At 42.6% G+C, this 13853-nt stretch overlaps 1 protein-coding gene across 17 annotated transcripts in view; it reads left to right on the top strand.

The window, feature by feature from the left end:
• Positions 1-13853, top strand: part of EYA3 (EYA transcriptional coactivator and phosphatase 3) — a 107378-nt gene that overhangs the window by 40669 nt on the left and 52856 nt on the right. For 11 of the 17 annotated variants that reach the window (XM_002716084.5, XM_070078983.1, XM_051856782.2 and 8 more), the window contains 3 exons: positions 596-639; positions 3828-3907; positions 10638-10704. In XM_002716084.5, coding sequence (XP_002716130.3) covers positions 596-639; positions 3828-3907; positions 10638-10704 — 191 coding nt within the window. The remainder of the gene's footprint in view (positions 1-595; positions 640-3827; positions 3908-10637; positions 10705-13853) is intronic. The other 6 variants (XM_070078988.1, XM_070078987.1, XM_070078989.1 and 3 more) reach the window with 1 other exon arrangement.

Here is a 13853-nt window from a genome sequence, read left to right on the forward strand (position 1 = left end):
GCTCCACTTCCAGCCCAGCTCTCTGCTATGGCCTGGGAAAGCAGTAGAAGATGGCCCAGGAGGTCCTTGTGTCCCTGCACTTGTATGGGAGTCCTGGAAGAAGCTCTGGATTCCTGGCTTCAGATCAGCTTAGCTCCAGCTATTGCGGCCAATTGGGGAGTGAACACGTGGGTGGGAGAGCTGTGTCTCTCTCTGCCTCTCTTTCTCTCTGTGTAACTCTGACTTTCAAATAAATAAATAAATCTTTAAAAAAAGATTGGACAAAAAGTTGCATTTATACTAAATGTGTGCAGGCTTTTTTCTTGTCATTATTCCTTTGACAATATAGTTTAACAGCCATTTATGTAGCATATATATTGCTTTAGGCATTATAAGTAATCCAGAGATAATTTAGAATATATGAGAGAGTATGTGTGGGTTAAATGCAAATCCTGCTGCATTTTACGTAAGGGACTTGAGCATTTGTTGATTTTAGTGTCCACGAGGGTCCTGGAGCCAGTCTCCCACAAATACCAAGGGCAAACTGTATTCAAGTAGTTATATATTTTAAAAATCAAATCACTGTGTTGATACTTTTGTGTGTTTATTTTTGCAGGTGAAAAAAGCCAAGATGCAGGAATCGGGAGAGCAAACTTTGAAGTATGTAGAGTTAAATTTCTTTGTAATGATGTACTTGTAATTTTTTTTCATTACTGTAGTTAGTGTATGGGTATGCTTTGGATTGACCGCTCTTTTTTTTCTGACCTTTATGTTTTTAAATTATTTGGCTTATGATTAAAATTTCCCTCCAAAATAGTTTCTCCTCAGAATACATTCTTTTTTTTTTCTTATGCATTTGTTATTTATTCAGCAATGTGTACTGAACTCATGTTATATATTAGGCACAATACTGTGTAAGGGAGATTCGATGACCAAGATGGTACAGTATACAAAATGAGGATGTTCAAGGGATTTGTCATTAGTTACCTAATGGGTATAGGTCATTAGCTTCGCTACCCCTACAGAAGAGATAGCACCTCACACTCCATGGTTTTCCACAGTTCTTATGTGCTATTTTGCCATCAACCATTCACACTCTCATTCCAAAATCGTCACACAGGCCATATGATGTCTTACACTTCCAGGTAAATATTCTGTTACATTTTCACTGTCACCCACAGACCCTTAACTCAGAAAGAACTTCAGTTTCTTCCACATGCTATTTAAATGATAAAATCTGCTTTAACCAAATTACAAACATTACAGCCATATTTAACTTTCCTGTTTTCGTGTGTCACATTTGCCTAGTAAAACCACAACCCTGGTTAAATCCAACTCATTCACCTGTTCCATACTTATTTCTAAAACTCTCAAACATTGTAAGAGAACAAAAAAAAACACTGTGCTGCTGGTCTTAGTTTCCATTCACTGTTACATCTCAGAGAGGCATTTAAATACTCCTTCCTGGTATGTCTGATTTCCCACTCTCAAATTGTTTCTTTTATATATATATATATATATATATATATATATATATATATATATGTATGTATATATACATATATACATATATATATATTTATTTGAAAGTCAGAGTTGCACAGAGAAGAAGAGGCAGAGAGAGAGAGAGAGGTCTTCCATCCGCTGGTTCACTCCCCAGTTGGCCGCAACCGCCGGAGCTGCGCCAATCCAAAGCCAAGAAGAGCTAGGAGCTTCCTCTGGGTCTCCCATGCGAGTGCAGGGGCCCAAGGATTTGGGCCATCTTCTACTGCTTTCCCAGGCCACAGCAGAGAGCTGGGATTGGAAGAGAAGCAACCTGGACAGAATCCGGCACTCATATGGGATGCCAGTGCCACAGGCGGAGGATTAACCTGCTGGGACACAGAGTTGTTCTTGCCCGAGGTCGAAGAGCTGTTAGTGACAGAATAGGATCTGCACTTTTTTTTTTTTTTTTTTTTTTTTTTGGACAGGTAGAGTGGACAGTGAGAGAGACAGAAAGGTCTTCCTTTTTCCCGTTGTTTCACACCCCAGTGGTCGCCGGCGCACCGCGCTGATCTGAAGCCAGGAGCCAGGTGCTTCTCCTGGTCTCCCATGCGGGTGTAGGGCCCAAGCACTTGGGCCATCCTCCACTGCACTCCTGGGCCACAGCAGAGAGCTGGACTGGAAGAGGAGCGACCGGGACAGAATCCAGCACCCCAACCGGGACTAGAACCTGGGGTGCCGGCGGTGCCAGGCAGGATCTGCACTTTTAACCACTATGCTGTACTATTTGGGAATAACTGGAGAATGGGAAGTAGAAGGCAAAGAAAACATTGTGAGGGAAGAAAGAGTAATCTCTACTCCAGGGGAGTTTTTCCAACATTAAAGTATCTAACATAATGACTTTTCCTCCCAGTTTACATTTTTTACCTTTTGAAGTTTCTTTTAATTTTCCTTTTACATTAAAAAAGAAAAACAGATGCTCATTCCTGTATATAACAAGTACAAATTAAGGGTTTTTTAAATTGAGACAAGAAATACAGTGGAATAAACCATTTTAAGAATTCAGAACTCATACTGGAAAGAAGCAAGTAGTTATGATTTATAGCTGATTAAGAGCCACTGTCTGGGGGCCGGTGCTGTGGCCAAGCAGATAAAGCCATCACCTACAGTGCTGGCATCCCATACGGGTGTTGGTTCGAGTCCCGGCTGCTCCACTTTCGATCCAGCTCTCTGCTATGGCCTGGGAAAACAGTACAAGATGACCCAAATCCATGGGCCCTTGCACCCGTGTGGGAGGCCCGGAAAAAGCTACTGGCTCCTGGCTTCAGATCAGTGCAGCTCCAGCCGTTGTAGCCATTTGGGGAGTAAACCAGCAGATGGAAGATATCTCTCTCTCTCTCTCTCTCTCTGTCTCTCTCTCACTCTGCCTCTTCTTCTTTCTCTGTGTAAATCTGACTTTCACGTAAGTAAATAAATCTTAAAAAATAAATAAATACTGTTGCACAGAGTGGTGGTGACTGTAATAAATAATTCATCATATATTTCAGAATAATTAAAAGAGTTTTTAAGTGTTTCCACTACTCCAAAAAAACAAAGTGTGTTAGGTGAGGGATATGTTAATTAGCTTGTTGTGATCATTCCTGTATTAAACATCAAAGTGGTCGGCACTGTGGCATCGCAAGTAAAGCTGCCACCTCCAATGCCAGCATTCTCACATGGGCGCCAGTTTGAGACTCAGCTGTTCCACTTCCGATCCAACTCTCTGCTGTGGCCTGGGCAAGCAATAGAAGGTGGCGCAAGTCCTTGGGCCCTTGCACCAGCATGGGAGACCCAGAAGATGATCCTGGCTCCAGGCTTCAGATATACCCAGCTCTGGCTGTTGCAACCGTTTGGGGACTGAATCAGCAGATGGAAGCTCGATCTCTCTCTCTCTCTCTTTCTCTCTCTCTCTCTGTCTCTTTCTGCCTCTCCCCTCCTCTCTCTAACTCTCCCTTTCAAATAAATAAATAAATAAAAACACATAATATTGTACCTCATAAATATATATACATTTTTTTAAAAAAAGATTAACAGGACAGTGGAATTTTTCTTTTACCATAGAAAATTTTTTAGAGAAAACTTTGACTTGCCTGTGGCTTCCCTGGAGTTTCCGAGAAGGGATGTCAGAAAGAACAGTGGGGTGCTGAGGGTTCCAGTCCTGCCCATAGCTCTTTGCAAGCGATTGCTAAACACCAAGAATAAGGATATCATGAATATTTACCTTGCTTCTTACTTGTGTAGCCTGGGAGGCAGTGGGTTTGATCACATCATTTTTAGCAATGCAGTGAATTAATCAGAGCCTGATGTATTCATTTTGGTTCTCCTAGTCCAGTAAGCAACCCGGACACCAGTGATCAGAAACCTGAAACATCAAGCCTTGCTTCAAACCTTACCATGTCAGAGGAAAGTAAGTACCATATTCTGGGCCCAAATCAGGAGGCTTTGCTATATGCTGTTCTGGTATAATTGGTTTTCACTGACTGCCTTTGTGTTCCAGAATTTCCAGAAGGCTTTTGTGTGTGTGTGTGTGTGTGGTGTGTTCATCCTTGTGTGTGTGTGTGTGTGTGTGTGTGTGTGGTGTGTTCATCCTTGTGCTCTCCAGCAGTTTTACTAATAAACATACCAGCTGAGAAAAAAAATTGATATTGGAATCTGCTTATCCAAAAAGTCACATCTAATTTTATTTCTGTTTTGAGGATGGGCATTCTAAAGGTAATAAAGCCTTACTCAGGATCAGAAAAGTTTGTGAACCAATCTGGAGGACTTGATATTTTTTTTTTGTCTTCCTAATAAAACCAAATGACCCCAACCATCAATGTCCGCCAAGAAATACAAGCAGTCCCTTGAACCCAGGACTGCCGGGAGGCCCTGAGGGAGATCTGTACACACCAACTCACACTTTCCTATATAACAGTTATAGTTATGCATCAGACCAAAAAAAAAAAGTGGTTTTCTTCTGGAGACATAGGCTTTATCCAAAATGCCCATTTACTCCCCAAAATTTCCTCCACAGGCCAGGAAGTACCCCCTGAAATTAAATGTATCTTTCCATATTTTATCACACACTTTAAAAGAACAGATTTGGTATTAGGCAGTTGTTTGGGGAATATTTCTTAAGATAACTTTATATGTTTTCAATGTAATAAAAAAAAAAAGATGTGAGTCAAAAGCAAACAAGGCCGGCGCCGTGGCTCAATAGGCTAATCCTCCGCCTTGCGGCGCCGGCACACCGGGTTCTAGTCCCGGTCGGGGCGCCGGATTCTGTCCCGGTTGCCCCTCTTCCAGACCAGCTCTCTGCTGTGGCCAGGGAGTGCAGTGGGGGATGGCCCAAGTCCTTGGGCCCTGCAACCGCATGGGAGACCAGGAAAAGCACTTGGCTCCTGGCTTTGGATCAGCGTGATGCGCTGGCCGCAGTGTGCCGGCCACAGTGGCCATTGGAGGGTGAACCAATGGCAAAAAGGAAGACCTTTCTCTCTCTCTCTCTCTCACTGTCCACTCTGCCTGTCCAAAAAAAAATTAATATATATGTATATTTTGAGTACTGTATGTTATTTCCTCAAAAGTGATTCTGTTCCCGTGGTTATCAGACTTTCAGAATACATCTGGGATGCCTGTTTGTAAAGTGGAATTCTAACCTTACTTTCAGAGATTATTATTCAGTAGGTCCAATGTGGATGATGGAATAGCATTTTTAAGAAGTTATCTAGGTGATTCTGGTACATATAGGGAACTGCCCATACTGGGGGAAATGGCTCTAATTAATGAAGCATCCCACTAATTTCTAGAATATCTCATTCATCCCTAAAAAAAAAAAAAGCTATTCCTTATACTTTGGGGACTGATGCTGTGGTGTAGCCTCTGTCTGTAGTGCCAGCATCTCATGGACTCCAGTTTGAGTCCTGGCTGCTCTACTTCTGATCCAACACCCTGCTAATGTACCTGGGAAAGCAGTGGAAGATGGCCTAAGTGTTGGGCCCCTGCACCCACGTGGGAGACCTGGAAAGAAGTTCCTGGTTCCTGGCTTCAGCCTGGCCCTGGCCCTGGCCCAGCCCCAGTCATTGCGGCCATTTGCACTTGGGAATGACCCAACTACTATAAGATCTCTGTCTGTGTCTCCCTCTTCCTTTCTGTAATTCTGACTTGCAGATAGATAAGTAATCTTTTTTTTAATCTACCTTTTTGAACTGAGGGCCAGAAGTGAATTAAATCTTCTTGCTTCTTAATCATTTCTCTTCCTTTTTTCCATCAAAAATTCTAGTTCCTTTTAAGTCTATAACTGTATCTTCACCTACTTTTCATTTTTAACTTTGATTTCCTTTTTTTTTTTAAGATTTATTTATTTATTTGAAAGAGTTAGAGATCTTCCATCTGCTGATTCACTCCCCAGATGGCCACAGCAGCCTCCTTTGGGTCTCCCACATGGGTGCAGGGCCCAGGCACTTGGGCCATCCTCCACTACTTTCCCAGGTGTACCAGTAGGGAGCTGGATCAGAAGTGAAGCAGCCAGGACTTGAACCAGTACCCATATGGGATGCCAGTGCCACAGTCTTTACCTGCCATGACACAGCACTGGCCCCCATTCTGTCCTTTAAAGACTAGATTCCCTCTGTTTCTATCTCCATCCACACTTTTATGATTGTTGGTAATTTTAACATTCTGTAGGTGACTTATCCAATACCCATTCTTCTTGTCTTCATTTTCCTTCTTACCCAGCATAGATTCTCTAGTCCTTTATTACTATTACTCCTTTACATATTCCTTCAGTAGTTTTGTCCTTTGTACCCCTTCCCCAAACTTCAGTCTTAATTTAATCCAACTCTCCTCTTTTTCCATAAATGCATACAAATAGCTAAACATTATTGGATAAAATTATGTATATGACTGTTTATGCCTTGTCGAAAGCAATAATGGGGGTTGAGTTGGCACTCAGCACACTTGGGAATCCTACTGCATTTCTCTAATGAGTTTTGCCTTTTAATATTTCATCTCTTTTCTCAAAGTACCACTATTTACTCACCTTAACTTAGTGATATGCTCTAAGATAAAAGCTGTCAGTGACACAGAAGTGTGGCACAGTGCTTAGAATGTTGATTGGGATGCCCACATTGCATATCAGAGTACTTTGCTTCATTTCCCACCTCTGCTTCTTTCTAATGCACACCCTAGGAATCAGCAGGTGATGGCTTAATCATTTAGGTCACTGCCACCCATGTGGGAGACCTGTATTGAGTTCCAGGTTCCTGATTTCAGTCTGGCCCAGCCCCTACTCTTGTGCTTTTATGGGCATTTAGGGAAAGAACCAGCGGATAAGAGATCTCTCCCTCCCTCTCTCTCTCTCTCTCCCTTTCAGATAAGTAAATACAAATTTTAAAAAGCTATCCAACAGGAAACTCCCTTATCATCTACCAAGAAATCTTCAAATCTACTTGTATTTTGTGGCCATGTTTCCTTGCTTCCTTCTTCTCAGAATGAAAGTAGTATTCTTATTCCTGTCAGATAGTAAGACCTTTCATTTATGCTCTGTATCCTTCCCCAAGAGCTTTGGTACTATAGTTATCCTACCACCACTCCAGCATCATGACATTCCCCTCTTCCTGTCAATAAAGAGACATGTTCTGGGGCTGGCGCTGTGGTGCAGCAGGTTAAATTCCCGGCCCGCAGCTCCAGCCTCCCATATGAGTGCCAGTCTGAGTCCCAGCTGCTCCACTTCCAGTCCAGCTCCCTGCTGATGTGCCTGGAAAAGCAGCAGAGGATGGCCCAAGAAGAAGCTCTTGGCTCCTGGCTTCAGATCGGCTCAGCTCTGGCTGTTGTGGCCATTTGGGGAGTGAACCAGCGGATGGAAGACCTGTCTCTCTCTCTCTACCTCTCTTTGTAACTCTGTTTTTCAAATAAATAAAATAGATTTAAAAAAAAAAAAAAAAAGAGGGAGAGAGACATATTCTGATACCTACAGTCTTAAAACAAACAGAAGTCCCCTTTGAGTCCACATCTCCCTTTAGTCATAGAGTTTCTCTTTGTTCCATGACTTTCAGAAACTCTGAAACAAGTTGCCCTCAATTACTTTCTCACCTCCTATTTATTCTTTTTTTTTTTTTTTTTTTTTTTTTTTTTTTTTTTTTTTTTGACAGAGTTAGACAATGAGAGAGAGGGACAGAGAGAAAGGTTGTCCTTCCTTTGGTTCACCCCCAAATGGCCGCTATGGCCAGAGCTACGCCGATCCGAAGCCAAAAGCCAGGTGCTTTTCCTGGTCTCCCACGCGGGTGCAGGTACCCAAGCACTTGGGCTATCCTCCACTGCCTTCCTGGGCCACAGCAGAGCTAGACTGGAAGAGGAGCAACCGGGACTAGAACCGGCACCCATATGGGATGCCGGCGCTGCAGGCGGAGGATAACCAAGTGAGCCACGGCACCGGCCCCCCTATTTATTCTTCAGCTCTCTGAAATTTAGCTTTCATCTCCACTCTTCCAGTGAAACTGATTTTGTCAAGGTCTTCAGTTACTTTCTTTCTCTTTATTTGAACAACTAACAGAGAGGCAGAGGCAGAGGCAGAGAGAGAAGTCTTCCATCCTTGGTCCACTCTCCAAATGGCTGCAATAACCAGGGCTGGGCCAGGCTGAAGCGAGGAGCCAGGAGTTTCTTCTGGGTCTTCCACATGGCTGCAGGGCCCAAGTACTTGGGCCATCTTCTGCTGTTTTCCCAGGTGCATTAACAGTGAGCTGGATCAGAAGTGGAGCAGCTGGGACTTGAACCAGCACCCCTATGGGATGTCAGTGCTACAGATATCGGCTTAACCCAGTATGCCACAGCACCAGCCCCGTTACTTTTATAGTGCCAGTTCTAGTAGACATTTCCCCATTTCCCCCTCTTCATATTCTCTTGCTACTTTTTCTTCTTCTCTCTCTGAACTCAATGTTGATGGACCTTGGGGCTTGGTTCTAGGCTATTGTCTTTTCTCTTTTTGGCTCTTCCCACCCACTACAGTACTTCAAATAACATATATTATTAATGAATTCCAAATTTGTATTTCCATTCTAAATTCTCCTCCGATTTCATTTGTATATCAAACTGCCTTTTGACATCTCCACTTAAGTGTCTGAAAGTCGTACTTAGAATGTGTGCAAAAGAGCTTTTGATTCCTTTACCCCTCATCTTCACCCCATCAAATCTGTTCTCCTAAACATGCTTGTCTTAGGAAGTGGTAGAACTATCCTTCCTGTTGCTGAAACTGAAATGCTGGAATATAGCCCATACTCATTCTCTGTTTTCCTAATTCCCTTCATTCAAATCCATCAGAATAATTCCATAGTGTTACCATCAGGGCCTGTGTCAAGGTCTTTGTATCATCCCCATTGTTACTACTCAAAGTATATTACTTACAGTAGCCCCCTATTGTATAACAGCAGATGAGGCCTTGACTCTTCATAATCCTTTTATGGTTTCCAAATACTGCCAAGATCAAGGCTCATTCATTGTTTAGAGGAGTAAAAATTGATCTCCCAAGATATTTGTTTGATTTCTTTCAGGATTAAATTAAATTGGAGGAGGAAGAGGGTTTAGTTTAAGTTTTTTAAGTACCTGTCAGCAGAGAAGGAATCATCTTGTAAAATTTAAGTGAATTTACTTTATATCCTGTGTGATAGGATTTAAGAAAGAACTTAGATCTAATTGAGAGCCTCTTTTTTTTTTTTTATAGCTTTATTTATTTATTTATTTGAAAGGCAGAATTACAGAGAGAGAAGGAGAGAGAGAGAGAGGTCTTCCATCTGATGGTTCATTCCCCAAACAGCTGCACCAGCCAGGGCTGGACTGGCCAAAAGCCAGGAGCCAGGAACTTCTTCCAGGTCTCCCACATGGGTGCAGAGGCCCAAGTACTTGAGCCATCTTCTACTGCTTTCCCAAGCACATTAGCAGGGAGCTAAATCTGAAGTGGAGAGCTGGGACTGACACCCGTATGGGATGTCAGCACTACAGGCGAGGCGGTGGCTTTACCTGCTGTGCCACAGCACTAGCCCCCAAAGCTCTTTCATTTGGACCAAAATGATAATAGATTAAATATAATCCTTTATTTTCCAGTAATTAACTTTTTAAAGACCTCTAACAATAACGTTGGGCCAGATCGTCTGTGGTAAGCTCATAGGTGTTGATTTGTGTTACTCTTGGGCTTTTGTTGAACTTTGTCGATTCTTGACCTGGAATCCCTTTTTGAATCAGGCACTTTTTCAAGGAACTTGACTAGAGATAAAGTTTCCTGGTTGACTGTCATCCCTGTTCACAGTAGAGCTGCCTCCTTCATGGATATTGAAGGAAGTTCTTGAACAGTTCAGGAGTCTTGTGGAAGGTCTTTATGAGGTATCTCCATCTACAGCATAAACTAAGACAGTGCCTATTGATAGGATTCAGCTACCTGTCCAACTTGTGTCCATTATTTATAGCCTTTATTTCAGATATAATCACAAGAGTTAAGCCTTTGTAACAGCTGTGCCAGAAGAAGTTACGGGAGTCAAGAGGAGACTAGTTGGAAAAGTCCTTACTTGACTATATGTCAGAGCATCACATCAGTTTCTCTAGTCTGTCTCTGCTTCACCCAACCTCAGGCTTTCACCATACAGTGGAAAAAATAGTAGTAGAGGAGTTTACCTGGGCCTGTTCCGCTGCTGTTGTACACAGAACGGTTTTTTCATGGATTAGGTGTCTCCCCCACATCTGTATCTCTGCAAGTCATTCTTATGGCCTTTTATTCTGCACAGAGTGAGCACCCATAAAGTGAATAAACTGAAGAAGCATAATATTATTTACTAGATGAAGGTGTTGCTTTTTCAATTTGCATGGGAACACAACCGAGAGCTTAGGAGGCTGCTCCGCTGTGGTTGTGGACCGGTGATGGGTGAAGGTAGGGAACAGTGGGTTCCAGCCTTCAGGTCTTTTCCATAGCCTTACACTCTCCATTCTTCTGCTGTCTCTGAAAGTCTACATATAGATCTATAAAGACAGAAATGAAATATTTTTAACTGCATAGTCTTTCTTTTATATACAAGCTGTATTATTTTAATTAATTTTAAAAAATCACAGTGAACTATAACGTTTTCTCATTTCATTTTTGAGATGTTCTAACTGTTTTTGCCTTTTCTTTCTTTCAGTTATGACATGCACCGATTACATCCCTCGCTCATCCAATGATTATACCTCACAAATGTATTCTGCAAAGTAAGTTGAATAACTGTTTCCAAAATCTATATGTTTTTCCTCTAGGTTCACTGCAAAATTTAATTTTATATTTAACTTTCTAGCTCTCATTCTCTCTGTCTTTATTTCAATTTTTTATCTCCTCTCAATATAGTCCTTTTAAAAAGTTGGTGATTGCATGGACTAGATCATCACTGTTACACAAGAAGTTACTCTAAGAGTCGTCACTAAAATTGCAAAATCATGTTAGCAATCAAAGCATATTACTGATTGACCTCTGATCATTCTCTCTTTCCTGTACTTTGAGAAGACACTTCCAACAGCTCAAGCTGGCCCTAGACTAGGATGTCTCAGCCTAATCTGTGTTCTGTTTCTTGTTTGGGAATGTCCTTAGTGTGGAATGGGACTTAAGTTATACAGGTTTGATGGGTTGAAGTTACTAAAAAGAAATATTTGGGCCTTCACAGGGTAAGATTAGCATTTAACATCAATTAGGTTACTCATCTTCAAGATGGGTAAGCACAGAACTATGTATATACCAGGTCACCAACTGTGCATTAATAAAGAGTGGACCTGTGCATACATAGAGAAATATAAGTGTGTTTATTAAACCAAGATATATTCTCATGCACTTAAAAATACTTGATACTTAAAGAAATTAGTGGAACTGGCGTTGTGGCACAGCGGTTTTTCAGCTGCGTTACTTCTGGTACAGCTCCTTACTAATACACTTGGGAAAGCAGCAGAAGATGGTCCAAACTTTGGGCCCCTGTACCTATGTGGGAGTTCCAGACTCATGGCTTTAACCATTGTGGCCATCTGGGGAATGAACCAACAAATGGAAGATCTCTGTCTCTCCCCCTCTCTGTAACTCTGACTTTCAAATAAGTAAAATAAATCTTTAAGGGGAAAAAGAAATTGGTAACAGAGAGAAGAGATGTCTGTGGAGCTGCTTTGAAAACAAAACCTTATTCTACTCATTTGTACTTTTTAAATATTAAAAAATAAACTAATTTAAAAAATCAGCTCAATGATTTCTCCAAATTCTAATCAAGTATTAACATTAATGGTGTCTTTAGGCCATAGTCACACAGTTTTCTTCTGTGAAATGGCTAAACCTGTTCTCTAGGATCAGTATGAAAAAATTAGATACTAAATGTGAAAACACATTTGAGCTTTGAACTATAAAGCATGAAAAAAGAATATTAGATTTTTTTGTGTGTGACAGGCAGAGTTAGAGAGAGAGAGAGACAGAGAGAAAGGTCTTCCTTTTTCCATTGGTTCACCCCCCCAAAGTGGCCGCTGCAGCCGGCACACTGCACCGATCCGAAGCCAGGAGCCAGGAGCCAGGTGCTTCCTCCTGGTCTCCCACATGGGTGCAGGGCCCAAGCACTTGGGCCATCCTCCACTGCCTTCCCGGGCCACAGCAGAGAGCTGGACTGGAAGAGGAGCAACGGGGACAGAACCGGCGCCCCAACCAGGACTAGAACCCAGGGTGCCGGCGCCGCAGGCACCACAGGCGGAGGATTAGCCCAGTGAGCCGCAGCACCAGCCAAGAATATTAGATTTTTAACATCTGGAAATTAACCCATTTGAGGTCAGTAAGATTTTAAATCATTTCCTTGTGACTTGAGTAACAACTGTAATCTGAGCTGTCTGCCACTCGGATCTGGCTAAGAATAGACATTTTCGGATTCAGTGTCAGAATCTGCTGAGATGTGAGTGAATATGTCACATATATTCATTCATTCAAAAAGTATTTAGAGACTGATTGTTTGACCCAGCATTTAAGATGCCAGTTAGGATCCCCATATCTCATGTGGGAGTGCCTGCATTTGATACCCACTACTGGCTCCTGACTCCAGCATCTGACTGTCAAAGACCCTGGGAGGCAGCAGTGATGCTTAGATAATTGGGTTCCTGCTGCCCTTGGAGAATTGGATTGAGTTTCTGATTCCTGGCCTCAGCCCAGCCCAACCTCAGCTATTGTGTGCATCTGGGGAGTAAAACTAGTGGGTAAATTTTACAGAGAGAATCTCATTTTAAGAAATGGAGTTGGGACCAGTGTTGTGGTACGTGGGGTTAAGCTACTGCTTGCAATGCCAGCATCCCATATTGGAGAGCCAGTTTGCATCCCAGCTACTCCAGTTTTGATCCAGCTTTGTACTAATGGGCCTGGGAAGGCAGCAGCAGATGACCCAAGTAATGGCCCCTGTAACCCATGTGGAAGACCAAGATGGAGTTCCTGGCTCCTGACTTTGGGCTGGCCAGACCTGGCTGTTGATTCCATTTTGGGGAGTGAATCAGTAGGTGAAAGATCTCTCTATCTCTCTCTCTCTGTCTCTCTCTCTTCCCTTCCTCTTCCTTTCTCTCTATCATGCTGACTTTCAAGTAAGTTAATAAATCCTTTTTTTTTAATGCTTCTTTAAAAAAAAAAGATTTATTTATTTATTTGAAAGGCAGAGTTATAGAGAGGCAGAGAGAGATCTTCCTTCCACTGGTTCAATCCCCAAATGACTTCAGTGGGCGGAGCTGCATATGGGTGCAGGGGCCCAAAGAATTGGGCCATCTTCTACTGCTTTCCCAGGCCATAACAGAGAGCTGGATCGAAAGTGGAACAGCCAGGTCTTGGACTGCCGCCCATGTGAGATGCCGGCAGTGCAGATGGCTTTACCCACTATGCCACAGTGCCACTGGCCCCTCTTTTTTCTTTCTTTCTTTTTTTTTTTTTTAAGACTTATTTATTTGAGAGAGTTACAGAGAGAGAGTGGTTTCCCATCCACTGGTTCAGTCCCCAAGTGGCTGCGACATCCAAGGCCTAGCTAGGCTGAAGCCAAGAGCCAGGAAACGCCTTGTATCTTAATTCAGACCACCTTCCCACTCATCTGAACCATTACATTATAATCACTTTTTTTAAAAAAAGGTTATTTATTTACTTGAAAGGCAGAGCTAGAGAGAGGGAGAGGGAGAGAGAGAAAGAGAGAGAGAGAGATGTTCCATCTGCTGGTTCACTCCCCAGATGGCCACAATGGCCAGAATTGAGTTGATCAGGAGCCAGGAGGTTCTTCTGGGTCTCCCATGTGAGTACAGGGGCCCAATGACTTGGGCCATCTTCTACTGCTTTCCCAGGCCATAACAGAGCCAGATCAGAAGTGGAGCAGCCGGGACTC

Source organism: Oryctolagus cuniculus, chromosome 7 (genome assembly GCF_964237555.1).
Source record: "Oryctolagus cuniculus chromosome 7, mOryCun1.1, whole genome shotgun sequence".
Taxonomy (NCBI): domain Eukaryota; kingdom Metazoa; phylum Chordata; class Mammalia; order Lagomorpha; family Leporidae; genus Oryctolagus; species Oryctolagus cuniculus.